The following is a 21,670-nucleotide window of genomic DNA, read 5'->3' as shown; positions in this document are numbered from 1 at the left end:
AGGGCGGGTTATCGGTGCTGTCCTGAAAGACTCATAGAAATACCATTACCGGTAAGTCTAACTAAGGTTTTCTCACCTCGTCTTTCAGGACAGCACCTGGAGATGATAACCGAGTACTTACTCTAGGGTGGGACCACCGCTTGCAGGACCTTCCTGCCAAAAGACTGCTCTGACACAGAGAGCAAATCCATCCTATAATGACGAGCGAAGGTGGAAAAGCTCGTCCACGTTGCCGCTTTACAGATGTGCTCTGGTGAAGCTCCAGCCCGTTCTGCCCAGGAAGTTGCCACCGCCCTAGTAGAATGGGCCATTACTCCCGGAGGGGGATCCAAACCTTTAGCTTTGTATGCCTCATGGATAGCCATGCGCAACCATCTAGCCAGCGTACTTTTGGAAGCCCCATGCCCCTTGCGGGATCCTGAAAACAGAACGAAAAGCGAATTCGCCCTTCTGAACTCGCTAGAGACCTCTAGATAGCGTCTAATGCATCTCCTGACATCTAAGGAATGGAATTCCCTCTCCTTCGGACAAGAAGGAGTTGGACAAAAGGTAGGTAACACTATTTCCTGCGTCCTATGAAATACTGACACTACCTTCGGAAGAAAACTCGGATCAGTCCTTAATACTACCCTATCAGGGAAGATTGACAAAAAAGGCTCCAAAACGGAAAGCGCCTGAAGCTCGCTAATCCTCCTTGCTGAGGTGACCGCCACCAAAAGCACCAATTTTAAAGTTAGAAACTTTACAGAGGCGTCTACCAGTGGTTCGAAGGGTTTTTGAGTCAAACCCCCCAGAACCACTGATAAATCCCACTTGGGGAAAAATTTAAACGGGGAAGGCCTAGCCCTGGCTAAGGCCTTAAAAAATCTGATGACATAGGGCTCTAGAGATAAACGTCTCTCTAGAAACACTGACAAAGCCGCCACCTGCGCTTTTAAGGTGCTGGCTGCCAGACCCTTATCCATACCGTCTTGTAAAAACTCCAAGACGGAACAAGTATTTAAAGCAGAATAATTTTTAACTTCACACCAAGAATTGAAAACCTTCCAAGTCTTGAAATAGATGGCCCTCGTGACCTCTTTCCTACTACTAAGTAGCGTATCTACCAAACGTTTGGATAGACCCTTCCTGCTAAGAATTAGCTCTTCAGTAACCAGGCCGTGAGCCTTAACCGACTCACGTCTGGATGCAGTAGAGGGCCCTGAAAAAGTAGATCTCTTCTGACTGGTAGAACCCAGGGGTCTTCTACCGCCAGTTCCAACAGACTCGAAAACCAAGGCCTCTTGGGCCAGTACGGGGCTATCAGGATCAGAGTAGTCTTCTCCTCCTGAAGCTTCCGTAACACTAAGGGAATGATCTGAACCGGGGGGAAGGCATAGCACAGGCGGAAGGGCCAGCGTTGAACTAACGCATCTAGACCCTCTGCCTGATCCATTCTGTTTAGAGAGAAATAAACTGGAACCTTGGCATTGGACTGGGCCGCGAACAGGTCTATCTGAGGAGTTCCCCACTTGTTTACTAGCTCTTGGAAGACCTCCGGGCATAAACACCACTCCGATTCCAGAACCCTTGTCCGACTTAAAAAGTCTGCCAGCATGTTTAGGCTGCCTTTTAGGTGTACTGCCGATAGGGAAGCCAAGTTCACCTCTGCCCAGGACAGAGTCTGTAAGGCCAGACTGAGGAGTACTCTGCTTCTCGTGCCCCCCTGTCTGGAAACATACGCCACTGCTGTGGCGTTGTCTGACAGAATCTGGACATGTTGGTCCAGAATCAGCTCCTGAAAGGCCCTTAGCCCTAACCAAATGGCCCTGAGTTCCCTCCAATTGGAGGACCTTCTGGACTCTTCCCTCGTCCAGGATCCCTGTGCCATCTGCCCGTCCAGGTGAGCACCCCATCCCCACGAACTCGCGTCCGTAGTTAGGACCCTTGTAGTGGGGAAGGACCAAGACAGACCTAGGCGCAGATCTGCCTGGCCTCTCCACCACCAAAGTTTCCTCTTCACTGAAGACGGAACTCTGAATCTCTTCTCTAGGGATTCCCCATGGGTCCAATTCTGAAGGATCACCTGTTGTAGGTCCCTTGAATGAAGACGAGCCCACTGCACCGCCGGAATGGCGGCCGTGAGTAAGCCCATTGTGGACATGGCTGAGCGCACAGAAATCGGCACATTCGTCTGAATTGTCTTCACCGCAGCCTGAACTTTCTCTATCTTTTCTTCTGGTAGAAAGATTTTCCCTTGAACAGAGTCTATAACGTATCCTAGAAAGACTATCCTCTGGGAGGGCACTAGACTTGACTTTTCTTTGTTCAGGATCCAACCGAGCCCTTCCAAATGAGCCTGGGTCCTCCTCAGGTCCAGGAGAAGCTGCTCCTCCGACTTGGCGAACAGCAGGAGGTCGTCCAAGTATGGAATTATAGAAATCCCCCTGAGCCTCAGGGGTGCCAAGGCCTCTGCCACCACTTTTGAAAAGACTCTGGGAGAGGAGGAAAGGCCGAATGGGAGGGCTCTGAATTGAAAATGTCTCACCCCGCTCTCTGTTCTGATGGCTAGACGCAGATGGCGCTGGGAGGAAGTCCTGATCGGGACGTGCAAATAAGCATCCCTTAAATCTATTGAAGCTAGAAAGCACCCCAGGGGAAGAAGCTTTCTCACCGAGTATATAGAGTCCATGCGGAATCTCTTGTACCGGATAGCTAGATTCAGGACCTTCAGGTTTAAAATTAACCTGAATTTGCCCGACGGCTTCTTTACAAGGAATATATGGGAATAACAGCCCTCCCCCTGTTCTCTCTGGGGAACTGGCGTAATCACCCTCTGTTGGAGAAAATCCTCCACTAATGTCAGCATAGCCTGAGACTTCTCTTGCTCCCTGGGCAATTGGGTCACATAAAACCGCGACGGTGGTTTTCCCGAAAACTCCAGTGCGTATCCCTCTGCAATCAGTTTGAGCACATACGGACTGGACGTCGCCTCTGCCCACTGTGGAAGGAAGGCTTGGAGCCGACCACCCACAGCTGGGAGACCGTCACTGGGGCTTAGCAGGTTGGCTGGGGGAGCGAAACAACACCCCAGGCTTCCCGCGGCCCCTCTGGGACCGCCAGGGTCTACCACCCTGACCTCTTTGTGCCTCCTTAGGACCCTTGGCTTGGAAAAAAGGACGAAAATTTTTCTTGGGCCCCGAATCTACCTTTTTTAAAGGAAGAGCCTTCTTTCTATCCGCCGTCCTATCTAGGACGGTGTCTAGTCCTGTGCCAAAAACCAAGTCTCCTTCAAAAGGTAACCCACACAGTTTCAGCTTAGAGGCTGTGTCCCCCTGCCAGGTCTTAACCCATAAGGCCCTTCTGGTTGAATTTATCAACGCCGAGGATCTGGCGGAGAGCTTCACGGATTCAGCCGAAGCATCCGCTATATAGCCTACCGCTTTCATAAGGACTGGAAAGGACTCCAAAAGCTCTCTACGAGAGGTACCGGCCTCAATGTGACCTTTGAGCTGATCCAGCCAATGCTCAAGGTTTCTGGCCACCACAGTGGATGCCATAGCTGGTTTAAGATTAATCAAGGAGGTATCCCAGGCTTTTTTGAGCAGGCTATCTGCTCTTTTATCCAGGGGATCCTTAAGGGCACCTGTATCCTCAAAAGCTAGGTCCGTATTGCGGGAAACTTTTGAGAATGCTGCATCCAGTTTAGGCCTTTTATTCCAGGCCTGCGTTGGATCTTCATCGAAAGGAAATCTCCTTTTCAGAGATTTAGAAAAGAAGGGTGCCTTCTCTGGGTCCTTCCATTCTCTTTTAATTGTCTCAGACAATACTTTATGTACCGGGAAGGTGCGATGTTTTACCTCATCCAAACCCTGGTACATCCTGTCATGCAATGACAGCTGAGTCGCATCTTCTTTAATGTTTAGGGTAGAATGAATTGTCCTTAATAGGTCATCAACCTCCTCTAAGGACAGTTTATAGCGTGAGGAAGAAGTATCCTTTTCTTCTTCATCCTCCGCCTCTGATCCTGAAATAGCATTTTCAGGTTCCTCCTCCTCGGACTCACTGTCTAACCTTCTAGATGTGGAGGGGGTACTGGCCCTGGCCTTAGATCCTTTAGTCGGACCCTTGTCCAGGAAGGAGCGAAAAGACTGGAAAGTCTGGTGCAACTCCTCCCTAAATGAAGAGAGCAACTCCCCCGTTCCCTTGACGGTGGTCTGCTCAGAGGCCGAACTAGTAGAGGCTTCCCCCCTGACAATCTCCGCAATACAAGTTTTGCATAAAGGTTTGGTCCAGTTCCCTTTAAGGGAAGCTTTACAAGTAGCACACCGCTTCTTGGAAGGAGGAGGTTCTACCACTTTAAGTTTTTCTTTAACTTTCTGAAACGACACAAAGGACAACAACGCTATGTTTAACCTTTGTACGCCAGCCAACAAAACACACAAGTGCACACAGCTAGTGAACAAATAAAAACCAGCACCCATCACCGCTGTACCAGAAAACTACACGCACCCACAGAAGTGACTAGGGTGAGTGAGGCAGGCTCCCCTCCCCCGAAGGGGCAGAAAAGAGGGACATAACAACACCCTGGTACATTGACCCTCGCTGGGTCTCCTACCTGGGCCGGGCTGGTGCTTGTGGCTCCTGCTCCCGCCACCTCCGCTGCGTCTTCTGGCTCCATGGTCCCAGAACGCTGCGGGCGTGCGACAGCTGTTTTAAATCTCCCGGGTTCCTCTCGCCGCTGCGAGACCCGGAAATAGCACCGCCGAAGCTCACTCCCCCTCTTGCGTTCCAGGCGGCCGGAACCGGAAGCCGCCACGCGCCGCCGGAAGTCCCGCCTCCACCCGGAAAGGACGTCACTGCGCCCTCCGCTCCGGAGCCTCGTATGCCGGAAGGACGGCACCTGACCGTCCCCCCGCAAGCAACGATGCCCGGACTAAGGGAGCGGGACCTCCAGCAGCCTCTGTCCTCGCCGGAACGAAGAGGAGAAGCACCCGACCTTCACCCGCGCGTCAGGGGAGAAGTCGGGTCCGCCTCTGGAGGATCACCTCCTAACCTAAAACAAAGGCAACTAAGCCTCTGTTTTTAACGCACCAGTTAGACAGGGGAATTTGGTTGGTTGCTGATTGGTCGGTAAGTTTGAGCCTGGATATTCTATGTTTCTGTATGTTTATACGCCCATTCCAGCGCTCCTTATTATACCATTCATAGGTAGGGGCAGTGACTATTGTTTGTTGAATTTTTGTCATTGTGGTCAGGCAACGCACTAGCACCTTTGCTTCCATGTGCTTAGTGTGCAGTGTGTTCCTGCCCCTTTATTGAGGGCTGGGCTCCTCCAGTCACCTGCCCCTTATCTATCCATCAGCAGTCATGTGCTCCCACTGAGGAGACATAAAATGCAATGTTGCAGTTAGGACTGCAGTTTACACAGAGCGCCTTGACGGGGCCTGCAGCTTACACATGCATTTGCAGATGTGTGCAACTAAGCCTCTGTTTTTAACGCACCAGTTAGACAGGGGAATTTGGTTGGTTGCTGATTGGTCGGTAAGTTTGAGCCTGGATATTCTATGTTTCTGTATGTTTATACGCCCATTCCAGCGCTCCTTATTATACCATTCATAGGTAGGGGCAGTGACTATTGTTTGTTGAATTTTTGTCATTGTGGTCAGGCAACGCACTAGCACCTTTGCTTCCATGTGCTTAGTGTGCAGTGTGTTCCTGCCCCTTTATTGAGGGCTGGGCTCCTCCAGTCACCTGCCCCTTATCTATCCATCAGCAGTCATGTGCTCCCACTGAGGAGACATAAAATGCAATGTTGCAGTTAGGACTGCAGTTTACACAGAGCGCCTTGACGGGGCCTGCAGCTTACACATGCATTTGCAGATGTGTGCAACTAAGCCTCTGTTTTTAACGCACCAGTTAGACAGGGGAATTTGGTTGGTTGCTGATTGGTCGGTAAGTTTGAGCCTGGATATTCTATGTTTCTGTATGTTTATACGCCCATTCCAGCGCTCCTTATTATACCATTCATAGGTAGGGGCAGTGACTATTGTTTGTTGAATTTTTGTCATTGTGGTCAGGCAACGCACTAGCACCTTTGCTTCCATGTGCTTAGTGTGCAGTGTGTTCCTGCCCCTTTATTGAGGGCTGGGCTCCTCCAGTCACCTGCCCCTTATCTATCCATCAGCAGTCATGTGCTCCCACTGAGGAGACATAAAATGCAATGTTGCAGTTAGGACTGCAGTTTACACAGAGCGCCTTGACGGGGCCTGCAGCTTACACATGCATTTGCAGATGTGTGCAACTAAGCCTCTGTTTTTAACGCACCAGTTAGACAGGGGAATTTGGTTGGTTGCTGATTGGTCGGTAAGTTTGAGCCTGGATATTCTATGTTTCTGTATGTTTATACGCCCATTCCAGCGCTCCTTATTATACCATTCATAGGTAGGGGCAGTGACTATTGTTTGTTGAATCCTAACCTAAAACACCGGTATGCTCAAAAACAATCCACCTTCCCCGCCTGGGGAGAGAACAGCACACCCCTGGTTCCCTGCAGCGCTTCCACCATGGCCGGAGGAAACACTACAACTGAGGCCATGGTGGAAGGGGGCGGAATTTATAGCATTGACTGCAGTGTTTCCTGGGAAGTGGGTGGAGCTGCGCTCTCTCCAGGTGCTGTCCTGAAAGACGAGGTGAGAAAGCTCTCCAAAGGTGTCATCCTGTTGCATGACAACGTTTCGTCACACACTGCAGGTGTAACAATGACAAAACTGAACTCCTTAAGCTTTCAAGTGATGTCCCATATACCCTATTCGCCCAACCTGGCTCATTATGACTATCATCTGCTCCCCAATCTCAAAAAACACCTAATGGGACAACGATTTAGGAGTGTTCCGGAGGCAACTAATGCTACAAATGATTGGTTACACGGCAGTCGGAAGAATTTTATTTGCAGAGACTTAAGCTGCAGGACAGGTTTCACAAGTGCATTGACTTCCTGGGGGGTTTTGTAAAATAAATGTGTTGCGTTTACTTCCTAGCTCAATTTTCTTCTGGGTAAGGCTCAATATTTATCAGCACTTGTATATACAGTGGAACATTGAATTATGAGCATAATCCGTTCCAGGAGAGTACTCGTAATCCAAAGTACTCGCATATCAAAGCGAGTTTCCCCATTGAAGTCAATGGAAACAAAATAATTTGTTCCGCATTGACTTCAATGGCATGTAATACCGCATGCGGCCAGAAGTGGGGGGGCGCTGGAGAGCCTCGGGAACACACGAAAAAGGCCAGAGGACAGCTCGGCTGACCTCCTAGTCTTTCCTAACATTTCCGCGCCCCCCCCCCACATCAGGCCAAACGCGGTACTGCACACCGCTGTGGTTGAATCCTGCTCGTTTTGTGAGACAACACTCACAAACCGCATTAGGATTTTTAAAAATACAGTGCTCGTATTGCGAAATGCTCGTTAACCGCATTACTCGCAATCCGAGGTTTCACTGTACTTTAAAGCAGGATACCATCTTTAGGTAGTTGCCTCTAATAAAATGTGAGGATGTTTATTATACTGGCACTTTTATTGGTACTCACATATTTTATGTTATAACTGTACAATTTGGTTTATTTGGAGACAAAAAATACAAGACATTGTAAATATAGGATTACATCAATGAGGTAAAGTCTCAGGGCTCCTTCACACCAGTATGACGGAGTGTGTTGAGTATGCTGTGCTGTGATGAGTTACGCATTGCACGGTTTACCTTTTTTCTTAATTTTTTTTGCGTTTATTGAAATGTCACAAAATGTATTTTTATTCAAATACCTTCTGGATTTTTACACACTGCACATGTATGGTGTGAACAGGGGAACAGGGCACATATAAAACAATTGTTTCCTATGAGCCCTAGTGTCATTAAACCCACATCATTAAAAACATAAATACATGTTGTATTACCATATTTATCGGGGGAATTGCGCGCTCCGGCGTATAGCGCGCACCCCTAAAGTGGACCCGCATTCCTGTGGAAAAAAGATTTTTGTACTTACAGTTTTGGTGTCTTGCACGGCGTCCATCGGCGGCCTCGTCGGGTCCGGCGTCCGTCTGCGGCTTCGGGTGTCCTCTTCGTCGGGTCCGGCATCCTTCTGCGGCGTCCTCCCCGCTCGATCCCCGCGCCAAGTTTGAATACTGCGCCGGCATATACCGAGCGCAGTACACTCGTGTATAGTTGGGCAGGCTCGGCTACTCTCACGCTCACGTCCTGTATGTCCAGGACGTAAGCGCAAGAGGAGCCGAGCCTGCCCGACTATACACGAGTGTACTGCCCTCGGTATATGCTATTTACTTAGGGCCAGATTCTCAAAGGCGTTACGACGGCGCAAAGCCATTTGCGCCGTCGTAAGTCCTAATCTGGCCCGGCCTATCTATGCGACTGATTCTTAGAATCAGTTACGCATAGATATCCCTTAGATCTGACAAGTGTAAGGCTCTTACGCTGTCAGATCTTAAATGCATTTTTTTTCCCGCCGCTAGGTGTCGCCGACATTGTTTTCCCCTTATGTAAATTAGCAATTTACGCCGATTCCCGAACGTACTCGCGAACGACGCAGATAATTTACGACGTTTACATAAGCGTAAACTTGCCCCTGCTAATATGAGGGGCAAGTTTACGTAGGTCCGTCGTATGCCATGTTAAGTATGGCGTTGGGTCAGCGTCGGCTTGTTCCGTCGGTTACGTCGTTTTCCTAAGTCGTCCGCGAATACGACTTCACGTCAATGACGCCCACGTCGGCGTCATTGACGTTTTCCGTCGAGAACTGGAGCATGCGCACTGGGCTATTTTAAGCGCAGTTCGATCGGCGCGGGGGCGCGCTTAATTTAAATACAAGCCGCCCCCTTTGAATTACGCGGCCTTACGCCGGCCCAATTACACTACGCGGACGCAAATTACGGAGCAAGTGCTTGGAGAATACGGCACTTGCTCTAGTAAGTTGCGGCGGCATAGTGTAAATGGCTTACGCTACGCCGCCGCAGATTCTACAAGAATCTGGCCCTCTGAGTTTTTTTTTATTAAAATAATTACAGTATCATTATCCATATACATAAAGAGAAGGGATAATGTAAATGAAAAAGTGTGTGTTTAGTATCACTTTAAGGCTGCATTCACACCTGAGCGCAGCATTTTGCCGCGATTTTGCCACGATTTTTGCGACGTTTTTTACCACGATTTTGGACAGGTCTAGGGTCACCAATGTAAAAAGCAGAAAAACGCCCAAATCTGCCTAAAAAAAAGTCCCAGAACTTGTTTGAGCTTCAGGCGTTTTTGAACTTCTGGCTTCCGGCGTTTTGTAGTGGAGATGTGAACCATCTCCATAGAGAATAATTGATTTTTTCCCCTCCATTTCCCCTGTAGCGTCACGCTTCAAGCTACAAAACGCTCAGGTGTGAATGGGGTCTTAGTCTGTGTTTGCCAAATGCTGATCAATGCAGGTCAATGTACCTTGTGTGGTGGAGCCCTTATGCCCCTTTCACATTGAGATGTTTTTCATGCGGTACAGCGCTAAAAATAGCACTGCTATACCGCATGAAAAAATCATGCCCTGCAGGCTTCAATGTGAAAGCCCGAAGGCTTTCACACTGAAGCGGTGCGGTAGCAGGAACGCTCCAAAAGTCCTGCTAGCCACATCTTTGGAGCGGTATAGGAGTGGTGTGTTTACCGCTCCTATACCGCGCCTTCCCATTGAAATCAATGGGAAACCGCGATATTAACCCTTTTTCGGACGCTAGCGGGGGTTAAAACCTCACCGCTAGCGCCCGAATATCGCGGTAAATACGACGGTATAGCGGCGCTACAAATAGCGTGGCTATACCGTCACCGCGGCTCCACCGCCCAATGTGAAAGGGGCCTTAGAGTCCTGGGTACAACCCTTAGTTATACTAATTACAATAAGCTATATTTATGAGGTCTGTGGGTTTTGTTTGCTTAACGCATTATCTAGCATACTAATAACAGCAGCACTAAAATCAATGTCGACGAACAAACTTCAAGTCACATAGAACAATAACTGAATCAGTTTTTTTTATACTGTATATTCTTACATATAAATCACAAGGTCCAATAGCACAGTACAAACCACAGGTCTCTCTACATATATTCCACTTAAACACATCTTATTTCACTTACTCAATGATATCTTGATATCCCTTGGATCGTATGAAACACGGAATGCCCCATAAGCAGCAAGCAAACCAAAAGTGAGACCAGCTGCCAAGGACACAATACTACCTGGAATGGAAAGAGAGATCTATGAAACCGAATCTATAGTGATCCTATGTAACCTATAAACATGCAATTACTGCATATACTTTAAGATTCAGTGGCCTAAAGAGAGAGAACTTATTACTCAAAGGATGGACCAGAGATCCAAAGGAAGTAACAAAGGTGTACACAGGTTGGGTGCACACATACAAAAAAGAAAGATTTTGAACGCTATAGGTTGTAAAGGTTGTAGATGTTGGTATTCTATGTCTGCCCATGACACAGGTGCCCATTAAAGTAAAAACAGCCAACCTGGGCAATTCCAGCTGACAATATAATGAAAATAACTTCATAAGCAGATGTTAGCTTTAGTGAAAACTGCATTTCTAAACAACCTATAGGTCCAGAGATATAAGCAGCTGATTTTATGCAAATATACTTTTTCCTTTTAAGGGCCAAAGCAGACGTTTATGCTTATGTGTGTCATGTTACAATACCATTTAAATGGCCCCTCAACAAATGTCTGCACTGTGGTGCACTACATCAGAAAAAATGCTGCATGTATGTTTTCTAGCTGTTCTTGTGTGTTGGCAGCCCATTCAGAATTAATGGGCTGCCTTAACACCTGTGTGAATAGTTAGCTTAAAGGGGTTGTAAACAAAAACATTTTTTTTTAAAATAACAAACATGTTATACTTACCTCCACTGTGCAGCTCGTTTTGCACAGAGTGGCCCCGATCCACTTCTTCTGGGGTCCCTCGGCGGCTGTCTCTGGTCCTCCCCGCAAGAACTCCACACAGTCATGCGAGCTCCCTAGCATTGTGTGGAGTCCTTGCGGGCGTGCTCCTGTGATACATCGAGCGGCCATAGCCGCTCACTGTATCACTCGGCCCCGCCCCTCGGCGCGCCCCATCATTGGATGTGATTGACAGCAGTGCCAGCCAATTGCTGCGCTGCTTTCAATGCAACCGTTCTAGGCCAGGCTGAGCGGCGAAGAGGATGTCAGGGCCGAGCGCGGGACTTTCGAGGGGTCAGGTAAGTATAACGGGGGGCCTGGGGTTGTGGTATAGTCGGATGTTTGTTCACCTTAATGGATAGAATTTTTTGAACCCAGCAAGGCAGAACACACCAGTCAGCGCTCCCTGCCATTGGCTGAGAGCACTGATCAGGAGCCGGTCGACCGCCAGTTTTCCAGCTGGCTCTTCCAACAGAAGTCAGCCAAATGGCCGGCTTACGTTGGACCCGCTGCCATGAACACAGGCCCAATGTCGGCCGACTTTTATTTGTCCCCGACGTTCGGCTCATGTGTACTAGGCCTTATGCCCTGTACACACGATCGGATATCTCATGAAAACGGACCGATGTATTTTTTCATCAGATATCCGATGAAGCCGACTTTCATCAGTCTTGCCTACACACCATCGGTTAAAAATCCGATCGTGTCCAATGCGGTGACGTAAAACACAACGAAGTGCTGAGAAAAATTAAGTTCAATGCTTCCGAGCATGCGTCGACTTGATTCTGAGCATGCGTGGATTTTTGACCAATGGATTTCCCCACAGACGATTGTTTTTTTCTATAGGTTTTTTAACCATAAGAACAATTTAAAACAGGTTCTATTTTTTTCACCGATGGAAAAAAAACGATGGGGCCCACACACAATCGGTTTGTCCGATGTAAACGGTCCATCGGTCCATTTTCATCAGACGAACCGATCGCGTGTACAGGGCATTAGTCTCAAACCCTGTTACCGGTCAACCAAGTTGGCCATCACATTTAAGGTCGTCTAATAAATGCAATCTAAGCGGGGCAGACTAGAAATGTAGTTATTCTCTCTAGAACAGTGTTTCTCAACTCCAGTCCTCAATGCGCCCCAACAGGTCATTTTGTTCAGGATTTCCCTCAGATGAAACGGCTGTGGTAATTACTAAGGCAGTCAAACTGATCAAATCACCCGTGCAAAATAATAGACAGCCTGAAAATATGTCTTGTTGTGGGCGCCTTGAGGGCTGGAGTTGAGAAACACTGTTCTAGAGCGGTGATAAATTAAAACAGCTTTATATGTCAATATCTATGCAGAGAAACCAGTCACGTGTCCCCTAATGCCGCGAACACACGATGGGAAATTCCGACAACAAAACCATGGATTTTTTCCGATGGAATTTTGGCTCAAACTTGTGTTGCATACACACGGTCACACAAAAGTTGTCGGAAATTACGGACGTCAAGAACGCGGTCACGTACAACACTACGACAAGCCGAGAAAAATTAAGTTCAATGATTCCGAGCATGCATAGGATTTCTATGCGTCGGAATTGCATACAGACGATTGGAATTTTTGCTGTCGAAAATGTCTGATGGGGCCTACACACGGTCGGAATTTCCGACCAAAAGCTCACATTGAACATTTCTTGTCAGAAATTCCCATCGTGTGTACGCGGCATTAGGCTGCGTCATGTTTTTTTATTTTTGTTGGTGTTTTGTAGGCATTTTTTGTGTTTTTGTACAGTTTTTAAAGCGTTTTTGGGCTTTGGCATTTTTTATTAGCCAATAGAGAAAAATATAATCTATTACATCATTTGTAGCTATGTTTTTCAGCGTTTCATCCACTTTTATTTATTATTTTTGAACTTTATTTTGTAAGGGGTTAGATCAGGGTTTGACAAATTTGCTTGGAAACTAGGAGCCAGCTAAAAAAGTTAGGAGCCAGAAAACGCACCCCGTCCCGACAAGCTTGCGCGCAGAAGCGAACACATACGTGAGCAGTGCCGCATATGTAAACGGTGTTCAAACCACACATGTGAGGTATTGCCGCGATTGGTAGAGCGAGAGCAATAATTCTAGCACTAGACCTCCTCTGTAACTCAAAACATGCAACCTGTAGATTTTTTTAAACGTTGCCTATGAAGATTTTAAAGGGTTAAAGTTTGTCGGCCTTCCACGAGCGGACGCAATTTTGAAGCGTGACATGTTGGGTATGAATTTACTCGGCGTAACATTATCTTTTATAATATTAAAAAAAATGGGGATAACTTTACTGTTGTTTTATTTTTTTATTAAAAAAAAAAGTGTAATTTTTTCACAAAAAAGTGCGCTTGTAAGACCGCTGCGCAAATACGGCGTGACAGAAAGTATTGCAACGATCGCCATTTTATTCTCTAGGGTGTTAGGATAAAAATATATATATATATATAATGTTTGGGGGTTCTAATTAGAGGGAAGAAGATGGCAATGAAAAATAGTGAAAAATTACATTAGAATTGCTGTTTAACTTGTAATGCTTAACTTGTAATACCAACGGCCACCACCAGATGGCGCCAGCTCACATCTGGTGGTAATAACTTGTAATACCAACGGCTCACCACCAGATGGCGCCAGCCCACCTTCCAAGCCAAGTCGCCAGGACACTATTTCTAGTCGCCATGGCGACCTGGCGACCGGGATTTGTCTAGCCCTGGGTTAGATTATGGTTAAGGGTTTGCATATGTATTTATTAACTTATTATTTTAATTATTATTACTTTTTTGTTAGGTATGGGGTTAGGGGTTATTATTAGGGATTATTATTTAATATTAGGGTTAGGAGTTAGGGGTTAATATTAGGGATAAGAGTTGGGGTTAGGGTAATGTTATTCTTTATTCATTTATGATTAATATTTATTTATATATTTTATTTATTATTATAAACCTGTGACAAATTGCGATAAAACACTCAAAATCAAGCGTTTCCATGCATTTCTATGGAACAAAAAACACTTAAAAAACACACAAATCTGCCTGATTCGAGCTACAAGATAAACCCCAGAATGTTTTTCAGCTTCAGGTGACTAGTAGTGGAGATGTGAACTGTCTCCATAGAGAAGATTTGATTTGTTTCTCCTCCAACTTTTTGGGGCTTCGAGCTTGAAGCTACAAAACGCTGAGGTGTGAATGGGGTCTTGTACTCACACATCCCGGACATGCCAAAATGTATTTCAACCTATCACAATCTAACAAAATACTACTATAAAAGTACAGGATGTTACATTTTAATATTAAATGATAGTGTTTAAAATAATTGGTAAATTACCTTTGCGTACCTAACTTAAAGATTAGGACAACAAAATGGATGACAATCAAGATTACATTCTTTTTTTAACACTTACCTTTCTGAGAAAACCCCAAAAAGCCACCAAAGGCCAAGAGTACAGCATATCCAAACCCAATCCAGTCAATATCCATGATTCTGAAAATATTCACAGACATAGCTATAACTATTGATTATTAAAACACTGACATATCCCAATATGCATTAAGATAAAAAAAAGTGTTTAGCAGCCGCCCTAATACTCAGGGCCGGATTAACAATGGGGCTGATGGAGCTGCAGCTCCAGGCCCCTTTCTCAAGATAGGCCCAATTGCCCAAAAAAAAAAAAAAAAAAAAAAATTTTTTTTTTTTTTTTTAAGAATTTTTTTTTTCTAAGATCGAATTTGGGGGGTTGTAGCTCGATGACCAGAGGTCACAGAAACCCCACATTTGGGGGTAGGCATGGGAAGAGCTACCCCACAACTGGTCAAAATATGGGACAGCTATCATTTATGGTTCCGGAGATACGGGCCTGCTTGCACAGCCTGTCAGAAGCTACATTCAGAGCGGCCAATATAAATACAAGTTGACACACTACAGAAGACTGATAGGATCACAGGGCTTATAATAATTATTTGTATATTACTCATGGTAATTAACCCCTTAACACCCAGGCCAATTCTGACACTTCTCTACTACATGTAAAAATTGTAGAAAATTACTCTATGGTGGTCTTTGCACTTTTTATGTTGCACGGCATAGAGCTGTACGATTCTGGCTAAAATGAGAATTGCAATTTTTTTGCTTAGAAGAGAGATCACGATTCTCTCACGATTGTTGCGGCGTAACATCATCTTTCACATTAAAACAAAAAAACAAACAAAAAAAAAATGGGCTAACTTCACTGTTTTGTTTTTATGGTTTTTATTATTCATTGAAGTGGGAAAATGCAGTGTGACATAACATATTGCAGCAATTGCCATTGTATTCCCAAGAGTCTCTGCCAAAATATATATAATGTTTGGCGGTTCCAAGTAATTTTCTAGCAAATAATATTGCTTTCTAACTTAAAGGAGTTCTCTAAGCTAAAACTTTTAACCCCCGCTGTGCCCGGGCTGTAAAACTATACAAAATAAACTTTCACTTACCTGCCTACGATCCCCCGTTGTTCCGATATCGCCGTCCCGTTCTCCGGTCCCGGTCTGTTCCACTTCCTGCGGGTCGGTGACTCACAGTGCGCTCAGCCTATCAGTGGCCGCAGCAATGTCCCGTCGCGGCCGCTGATAGGCTGAGCGCACTGTGAGTCACCGACCCGCAGGAAGTGGAAGAGACCGGGACCGGAGAACGGGACGGCGATATTGGAACAACGGGGGATCGTAGGCAGGTAAGTGAAAGTTTATTTTGTATAGTTTTACAGCCCGGGCACAGCGGGGGTTAAAAGTTTTAGCTTAGAGAACTCCTTTAAGAAACAAGTGTTGGACTTTAAGTGGTTAAATTTAGTTACAATGTTAGTTAGTTACAATGTTTCATTTTGTTTACAAACTTCGCAGACTGCCCAGATTTGTTCTTTACACACAGAAGTGTATCCCTTTGATCTAAGAAGGAAGTGTCAGTTACAATGTTTCCTGTTAAAAACTTGGCAGACTGCCCAGATATTTTCTTTTGACAGCTGAAAGTCTCTCCACTTGTTAAATGAAAGAATCAGCAAACTCTGCATTGAAGATCATCAGGGGGGTTGAATCGACATCACGATTTTTTTAACGATTAATTGTGCAGCTCTAGCACGGTATTTGCGCAGCAATTTTTCAAACATGTTTTTTTGGAAAAAAATGTTTCATTCATTAAAAAAACAGTTAGTTAGCACAATTTTTTTTGGTATCCTAAGCGATGCTTTACATTTTTTTAGGTTACATGTTTAGAGTTACAGAGGAGGTCTAGTACTAGAATTATTGTTCTCGCTCTAACGATCGTGGCGTATGTAACCTGTGTGTATCTGGCTCTGATACTACCAGTGCCTACCCAGCCACTGACTAGTATCTCTCCCCAGCCTGTCCCCACACACCCTCTCACCTGCTGACCTGTGGATGGGGGAATCACTCCTGCAGTGTTATTGTGTTCTGCCAGTGCGTACAATGATCAGTGTTGCTAACTTTAGCTGGCAGCACTGATTGTTTTAAGAAAAAAAAACAGGCTGGTTGTACTCAAGTTGATTAATGGATTGACTTGTGTAAAACCAGCTAGCCCATACATAGATTGACTATGGCTGGTCTCTGCATAATTGGCGTCATTTCAATCCATGTATGACCCGCTTAACCACTACTCAGTCCCTAAATATCCTTCCACTCCTGTACATAGTGCTCACTGTCATACTCTCCACACTCCTCTCCTGTACATAGTGCCCACTGTCATACTCTCCACACTTCTCTCCTATACATAGTACCCACTGTCATACCCTACACACTCCTCTCCTGTACATAGTGCCCACTGTCATACCCTCCACACTCCTCTTCTATACATAGTGCCTGCTGTCATACACTTCTCTCCTGTACTTAGTGCCCACTGTCGCACCCTCCACACTCCTCTCCTGTACATACTGCTCACTGTCATACCCTCCACACTCCTCTCCTATACATAGTGCCCACTGTCATACCCTCCACACTCCTCTCCTATACATAGTGTTTACTGTCATACCCTCCACACTCCTCTCCTATACATAGAGCCCACTATCATACCGTCTACATTCCTCTCCTGTACATACTGCCCACTGTCATACCCTCCACACTCCTCTCCTGTACATACTGCCCCATCATACCCTCCACACTTCTCTCTGGTACGTACTACCCTCTGTCATACCCCCTCACTCTTCCTGTACATACTGCCCATTGTCATACCCTTCACACTCCTCTCCTGTACATAGTGCTTTTTTCCGTACCCTTTGTACTCCTCTCCTGTACATAGTGCCCACTGTTAGACCCTCCACATTCCTCTCCCTCACCTGCACATACTTCCCACTTATATACCGTCCATACTCCTCCCCTTTGTCGCTTACCCACAAAAACAGTTCTTTAAAATTATACTGAATATCCTCAATGTTACCAGCTCTAGAATGGACACACTTTTGTTAGTTCAACTAAAGGAAATCTCAGTTCTCATATTTGTTCTGCCCCATTATTAGTACTCATTTAATTTTGTGATTACTACTATGATGTATAGAGGAACATTGGGGATCTCAGCTACTCTAAATATAGCACTTATATAAAAAAGTGGCCCTGAAAATATTTTTTAAATGTTGGCAACTGTGCACTTAGGCACTGCCCAAGGACCACTGGGTCAGTAGGGAGCCCCATGAGAGGCTCCTGGGATCCTGTGATAATAAAGCGGTAGTAAACTTTCCTGACATTACTACTTTTTAGAGGCCCTGGGGTAGGTTATGCCACAACGTACAAGTATGCACAGCATATTAGCACATTAGTGTACACTTCAATTTTCAGACTGAGCCCTCCAGTGCTGCGATGAATCAGGCGGGGCCCGGGCACTTCCATCTTCACCCGGTCTTCCTTCTGGGTTCTGTGCCTTTGGTCACTTGCCTTGGCTGGGCTGCGTTCATGTCATTCCCACGCATTTATTTATTATTTATTACACCCCATTCACACCTCCGCGACAAAACGCCCGACGCCGGCCGCTCGTGCCGCTGGAGGGGAGAATTCCCATTGCTGTCTATGAGATGGTTCACATCTCATAGACGCCGTACACCTGCGGCATGAAAAAAAGTCCCGGACCCTTTTTTTCAGGCGGCATTGGCGTTCGGCCATACAAAGCAATAGGAAGGATTTGTAAAAAAAAAGTTACACTATTCGCGGCAAAATACGCCGCGTACGCGGCGTTACTTGTCGCGGAGGTGTGAATGCAGCCTAAAAGGCCCCACCAAAATCCTCAGCACCAGGCCCATGATGTTCTTAATCTGGCCCTGCTAATACTTTCCTGTGCTGCATTTCTCTCCAGCGATGTCCATGAGTTCCTTGGCCTTCCAGGACTCTCCTCCTGTTTGGCTGAGACACAGCAGCGGGAGCCAGTGGCAATCAAAGTCAGTTAGCCAATCAGGAGATGGAGGGGGTGGGGCCAGACTGGGGCTCTGTGTCTGAATAGACACAGGCAGTTGTGACTCAGCTGGGGTGCCCCCATAGCGAGCTGCTTGCTGTGGGGGCATTTGACAGAAGGGAGGGGCCAGGAGAGCCAAAGAGGAACATGGAAAGAGGAGGATCTGGGCTGAGTCTGTATGTATAACATGTTTGTTATTTTTAGAGAAAAAAAAAGATACTTTACAAAAACTTTAAATGCACTGTGAAAGTGTGAAAGGGTCCTAACTCTACACCAGTGGTTGGGGTGGTAAAGCATGTCTCAACTATGGGGTTTTACCACCCCCAAACCGAAAATGGAAATAAGCCCTGACTGTCCTAAGCCAAGGCTTCTTTAACACAGATTCGCTGCAGCTTAAAGGGGTTGTAAACCCTTGAGGTTTTTCACCTTAATGCATTAAAGAGGAAGTAAACCCTGATGGGTTTTACTTTCTCTTTTGCCCCTGCAAAGTAAAAGCACAATGGGCTAGTATGCATACTAGCCCATTATGTTGTACTTACCTGCAAACGAAGCCTGCGCTTTCCCCACTGGTGGCTGCATCCATCTTCGTCCTTCCTCTTACCGGGGCCGCAGACTTCGGCTCTGACATGCCTGGGAGTCGCGTGACGTCACTCCCGGGCATGTGAGTGGAAAACCATCGGTCACGGCACTTGCTAGTGAAGAAACGGCACCGAGGGTCATTTCTTCACAGCGCATGCAGCAATGACATCTTTGGCGTACTACAAGGTAAATTTCTCCTAGACGGCGCTGCCTCCCAGAGCCCCCCTTTTACTTACCTGAACCCGGTCTTTCCAGCGACGGAGACAAGCACACCAGCTCCAGGCGGTGTCTTGAATCCTGATTCGATAGTTAGATAGCAGCCATTGGCTCCCGCTGCTGTCAATCAAATGCAATGATGCGGGAGCTGGGGGCAGGGCTGAGGCCTGCTGTCTGTGTCACCAGACGCAGCAGCACGCCCGAACGAGTTCCCCCCAGGGGGAGCGGCTCTCCAATTGGGCACTCGAGAAGAGGAGGAACCAGGAGAGCCGCTTACAGACCCCAGAAGAGGAGGATCGGGGCCACTCTGTGCAAAACCAACTGCACAAAGGAGGTAAGTATGACAAGTTTGTTTGTTTTTAACCACTTGCTTACTGGGCACATATACCCCCTTCCTGCCCAGGTGAAATTTCAGCTTCCGGCACTGCGTCGCTTTAACTGACAATTGCGCGGTCGTGCGACGTGGCTCCAAAACAAAATTGCCGTCCTTTTTTCCCCACAAATAGAGCTTTCCTTTGGTGGTATTTGATCACCTCTGCGGTTTTTATTTTTTGCACTATAAACAAAAAAAGAGCGATAATTTTGAAAAAAAAAAAAATATTTTTTTACTTGTTGCTATAATAAATAGCCCAATTTTTAAAAATGTTCTCAGTCTAGGCCGATATGTATTCTACATATGTTTGGTAAAAAAAAAAAATAAAAAAAAAAAAATCGCAATAAGCGACTGGTTTGCGCAAAAGTTATAGTGCCTACAAAATAAGGGACAGATTTTTTTTTTTACTAGTAATGGCGGCGATCTGCGATTTTTATTGGGACTGCGACATTATGGCGGACACATCGGACACTTTTGACACATTTTTGGCGCCATTCCCATTTGTACTGCGATCAGTGCTATAAATATGCACTAATTACTGTATAAATGTGACTGGCATTGAAGGGGTTAACACTAGGGGGTGAGGGAGGGGTTAAATGTGTACCCTGCATAGTGTTCTAACTGTGTGTGGAGGGGGACTGACTGGGGGATGTGACCGATCTGTGTCCCTATGTACAAGGGACACAGATCGGTCTCCTCTCTCCCTGATAGGACATGGATCTGTGTGTTTACACACAGATCCATGTCCTTGTCTCTGTAACCGCCGATCACGGGTGACTAGCAGACATCGTGGCCGCCAGGCACGCACATCGGCATCTCAGTGATGCGGTAGGCGCGCGCGCCCCCCAGTGGCCAGGAGGAGCGGAGGCCGTATAAAGACGGCCACTCAGAGAAGTAGAGCCACCCTGCGGCTGTACAAAGTCGTACGGCCGTCGGCAAGTGGTTAAACAAACCTTTACATATCCTTTCCTGTGGGTCAGCTGCGCTTTGCAATAGACCTCTAATATATCTTGCAGGCGCGGTACACTTTCAGAAAGCGCACCAAACCCGTAGGATATATTAGAAATGCACTTCCCTGGTTTGAGGTTGAGGGCCACATCAGAGGGCTCTGAGGGCCACAGGTTGAACATTCCTTGAACTTTGCACATCATTTCAGTTACTTTTAGCCAGAACTACAACACGCTGCACGCCCTTACGTGGGGTGGGGTGGAACTGCAAGGGGCACAAAGGTTGCCAATGCCACCACCCCCAACCTATGGGCTCTAGGGGGCCAAGCAGAACTGCTCTATTCATCAGATGGGCACATTCTACTCTGTATGAGCTCTGTTTTCATACTTCCCTTTTGCTATTGTTTTCCTTTTACTAGAATAACAGTTATCAGAGCTGGAATAGGACAATCAGATGAATCTATGAGTCTCCTGTACAGATTGTGCACCAGATCTGGTCTAAGTCCTCCTGTGATCATGTCTCCAAGTGACAGGCAGCTAACACTTTAGGGGAAGCTAGTTATACAGAAATCATAAACAGTAAACACCAAGCAAACGTAAAACTAAGGCAGCTAGACAAAGCACTGCTGTAACCCAAGCTGCCTCCTTCCTATTAATAATCGGAGCTCGTTAATCGACCCTATTTACTAATTAAAAGCTGCATTCACGGATCATGCCTACCTCTTGGGTCTCCGCCTCCAGCTTCCAACCTTTCAACTATGGCATTAGTCAGAAAAGTTTTTCACTTCCTCTTTGCTGTTCATCACGTTCTACTTTACTTTTCTATTCGGTCATTTCACGCCCTACCTGCCGCTGCCATCTAGTGACTATGTCTGGTATTGCAAGAAATTACGTTCATCACGTTCTACTTTAGTTTTCTATTCGACATTTCACGCCCTACCTGCCGCTGCCATCTAGTGACTACGTCTGGTATTGCAAGAAATTACGTTCATTACGTTCTACTTTAGTTTTCTATTCGGTTATTTCACGCCCTACCTGCCGCTGCCATCTAGTGACTATGTCTGGTATTGCAAGAAATTACGTTCATTACGTTCTACTTTAGTTTTCTATTCGGTCATTTCACGCCCTACCTGCCGCTGCCATCTAGTGACTATGTC

General features: G+C 46.3%; 1 protein-coding gene across 1 annotated transcript in view; it reads right to left on the bottom strand.

Annotated features, from left to right (window-relative positions):
* The window catches only part of TMEM14A (transmembrane protein 14A), a 29,043-nt gene extending 7,702 nt beyond the window's left edge, over positions 1 to 21,341 (bottom strand). Inside the window, exons 1-3 of the mRNA XM_040349818.1 lie at positions 21,234 to 21,341; positions 14,380 to 14,459; positions 10,161 to 10,262 (exon numbers count right to left, since the gene is read on the bottom strand). Of these exons, the coding sequence (XP_040205752.1) occupies positions 10,161 to 10,262; positions 14,380 to 14,455 (178 nt within the window). The 5' untranslated portion in view covers positions 14,456 to 14,459; positions 21,234 to 21,341. The remainder of the gene's footprint in view (positions 1 to 10,160; positions 10,263 to 14,379; positions 14,460 to 21,233) is intronic.
* Between the last annotated feature and the right edge of the window lie 329 nt (positions 21,342 to 21,670).

The sequence above is a fragment of the Rana temporaria genome, chromosome 4, assembly GCF_905171775.1.
Source record: "Rana temporaria chromosome 4, aRanTem1.1, whole genome shotgun sequence".
Lineage (NCBI taxonomy): Eukaryota > Metazoa > Chordata > Amphibia > Anura > Ranidae > Rana > Rana temporaria.
This window is presented reverse-complemented; position numbering and strand designations above follow the sequence as displayed.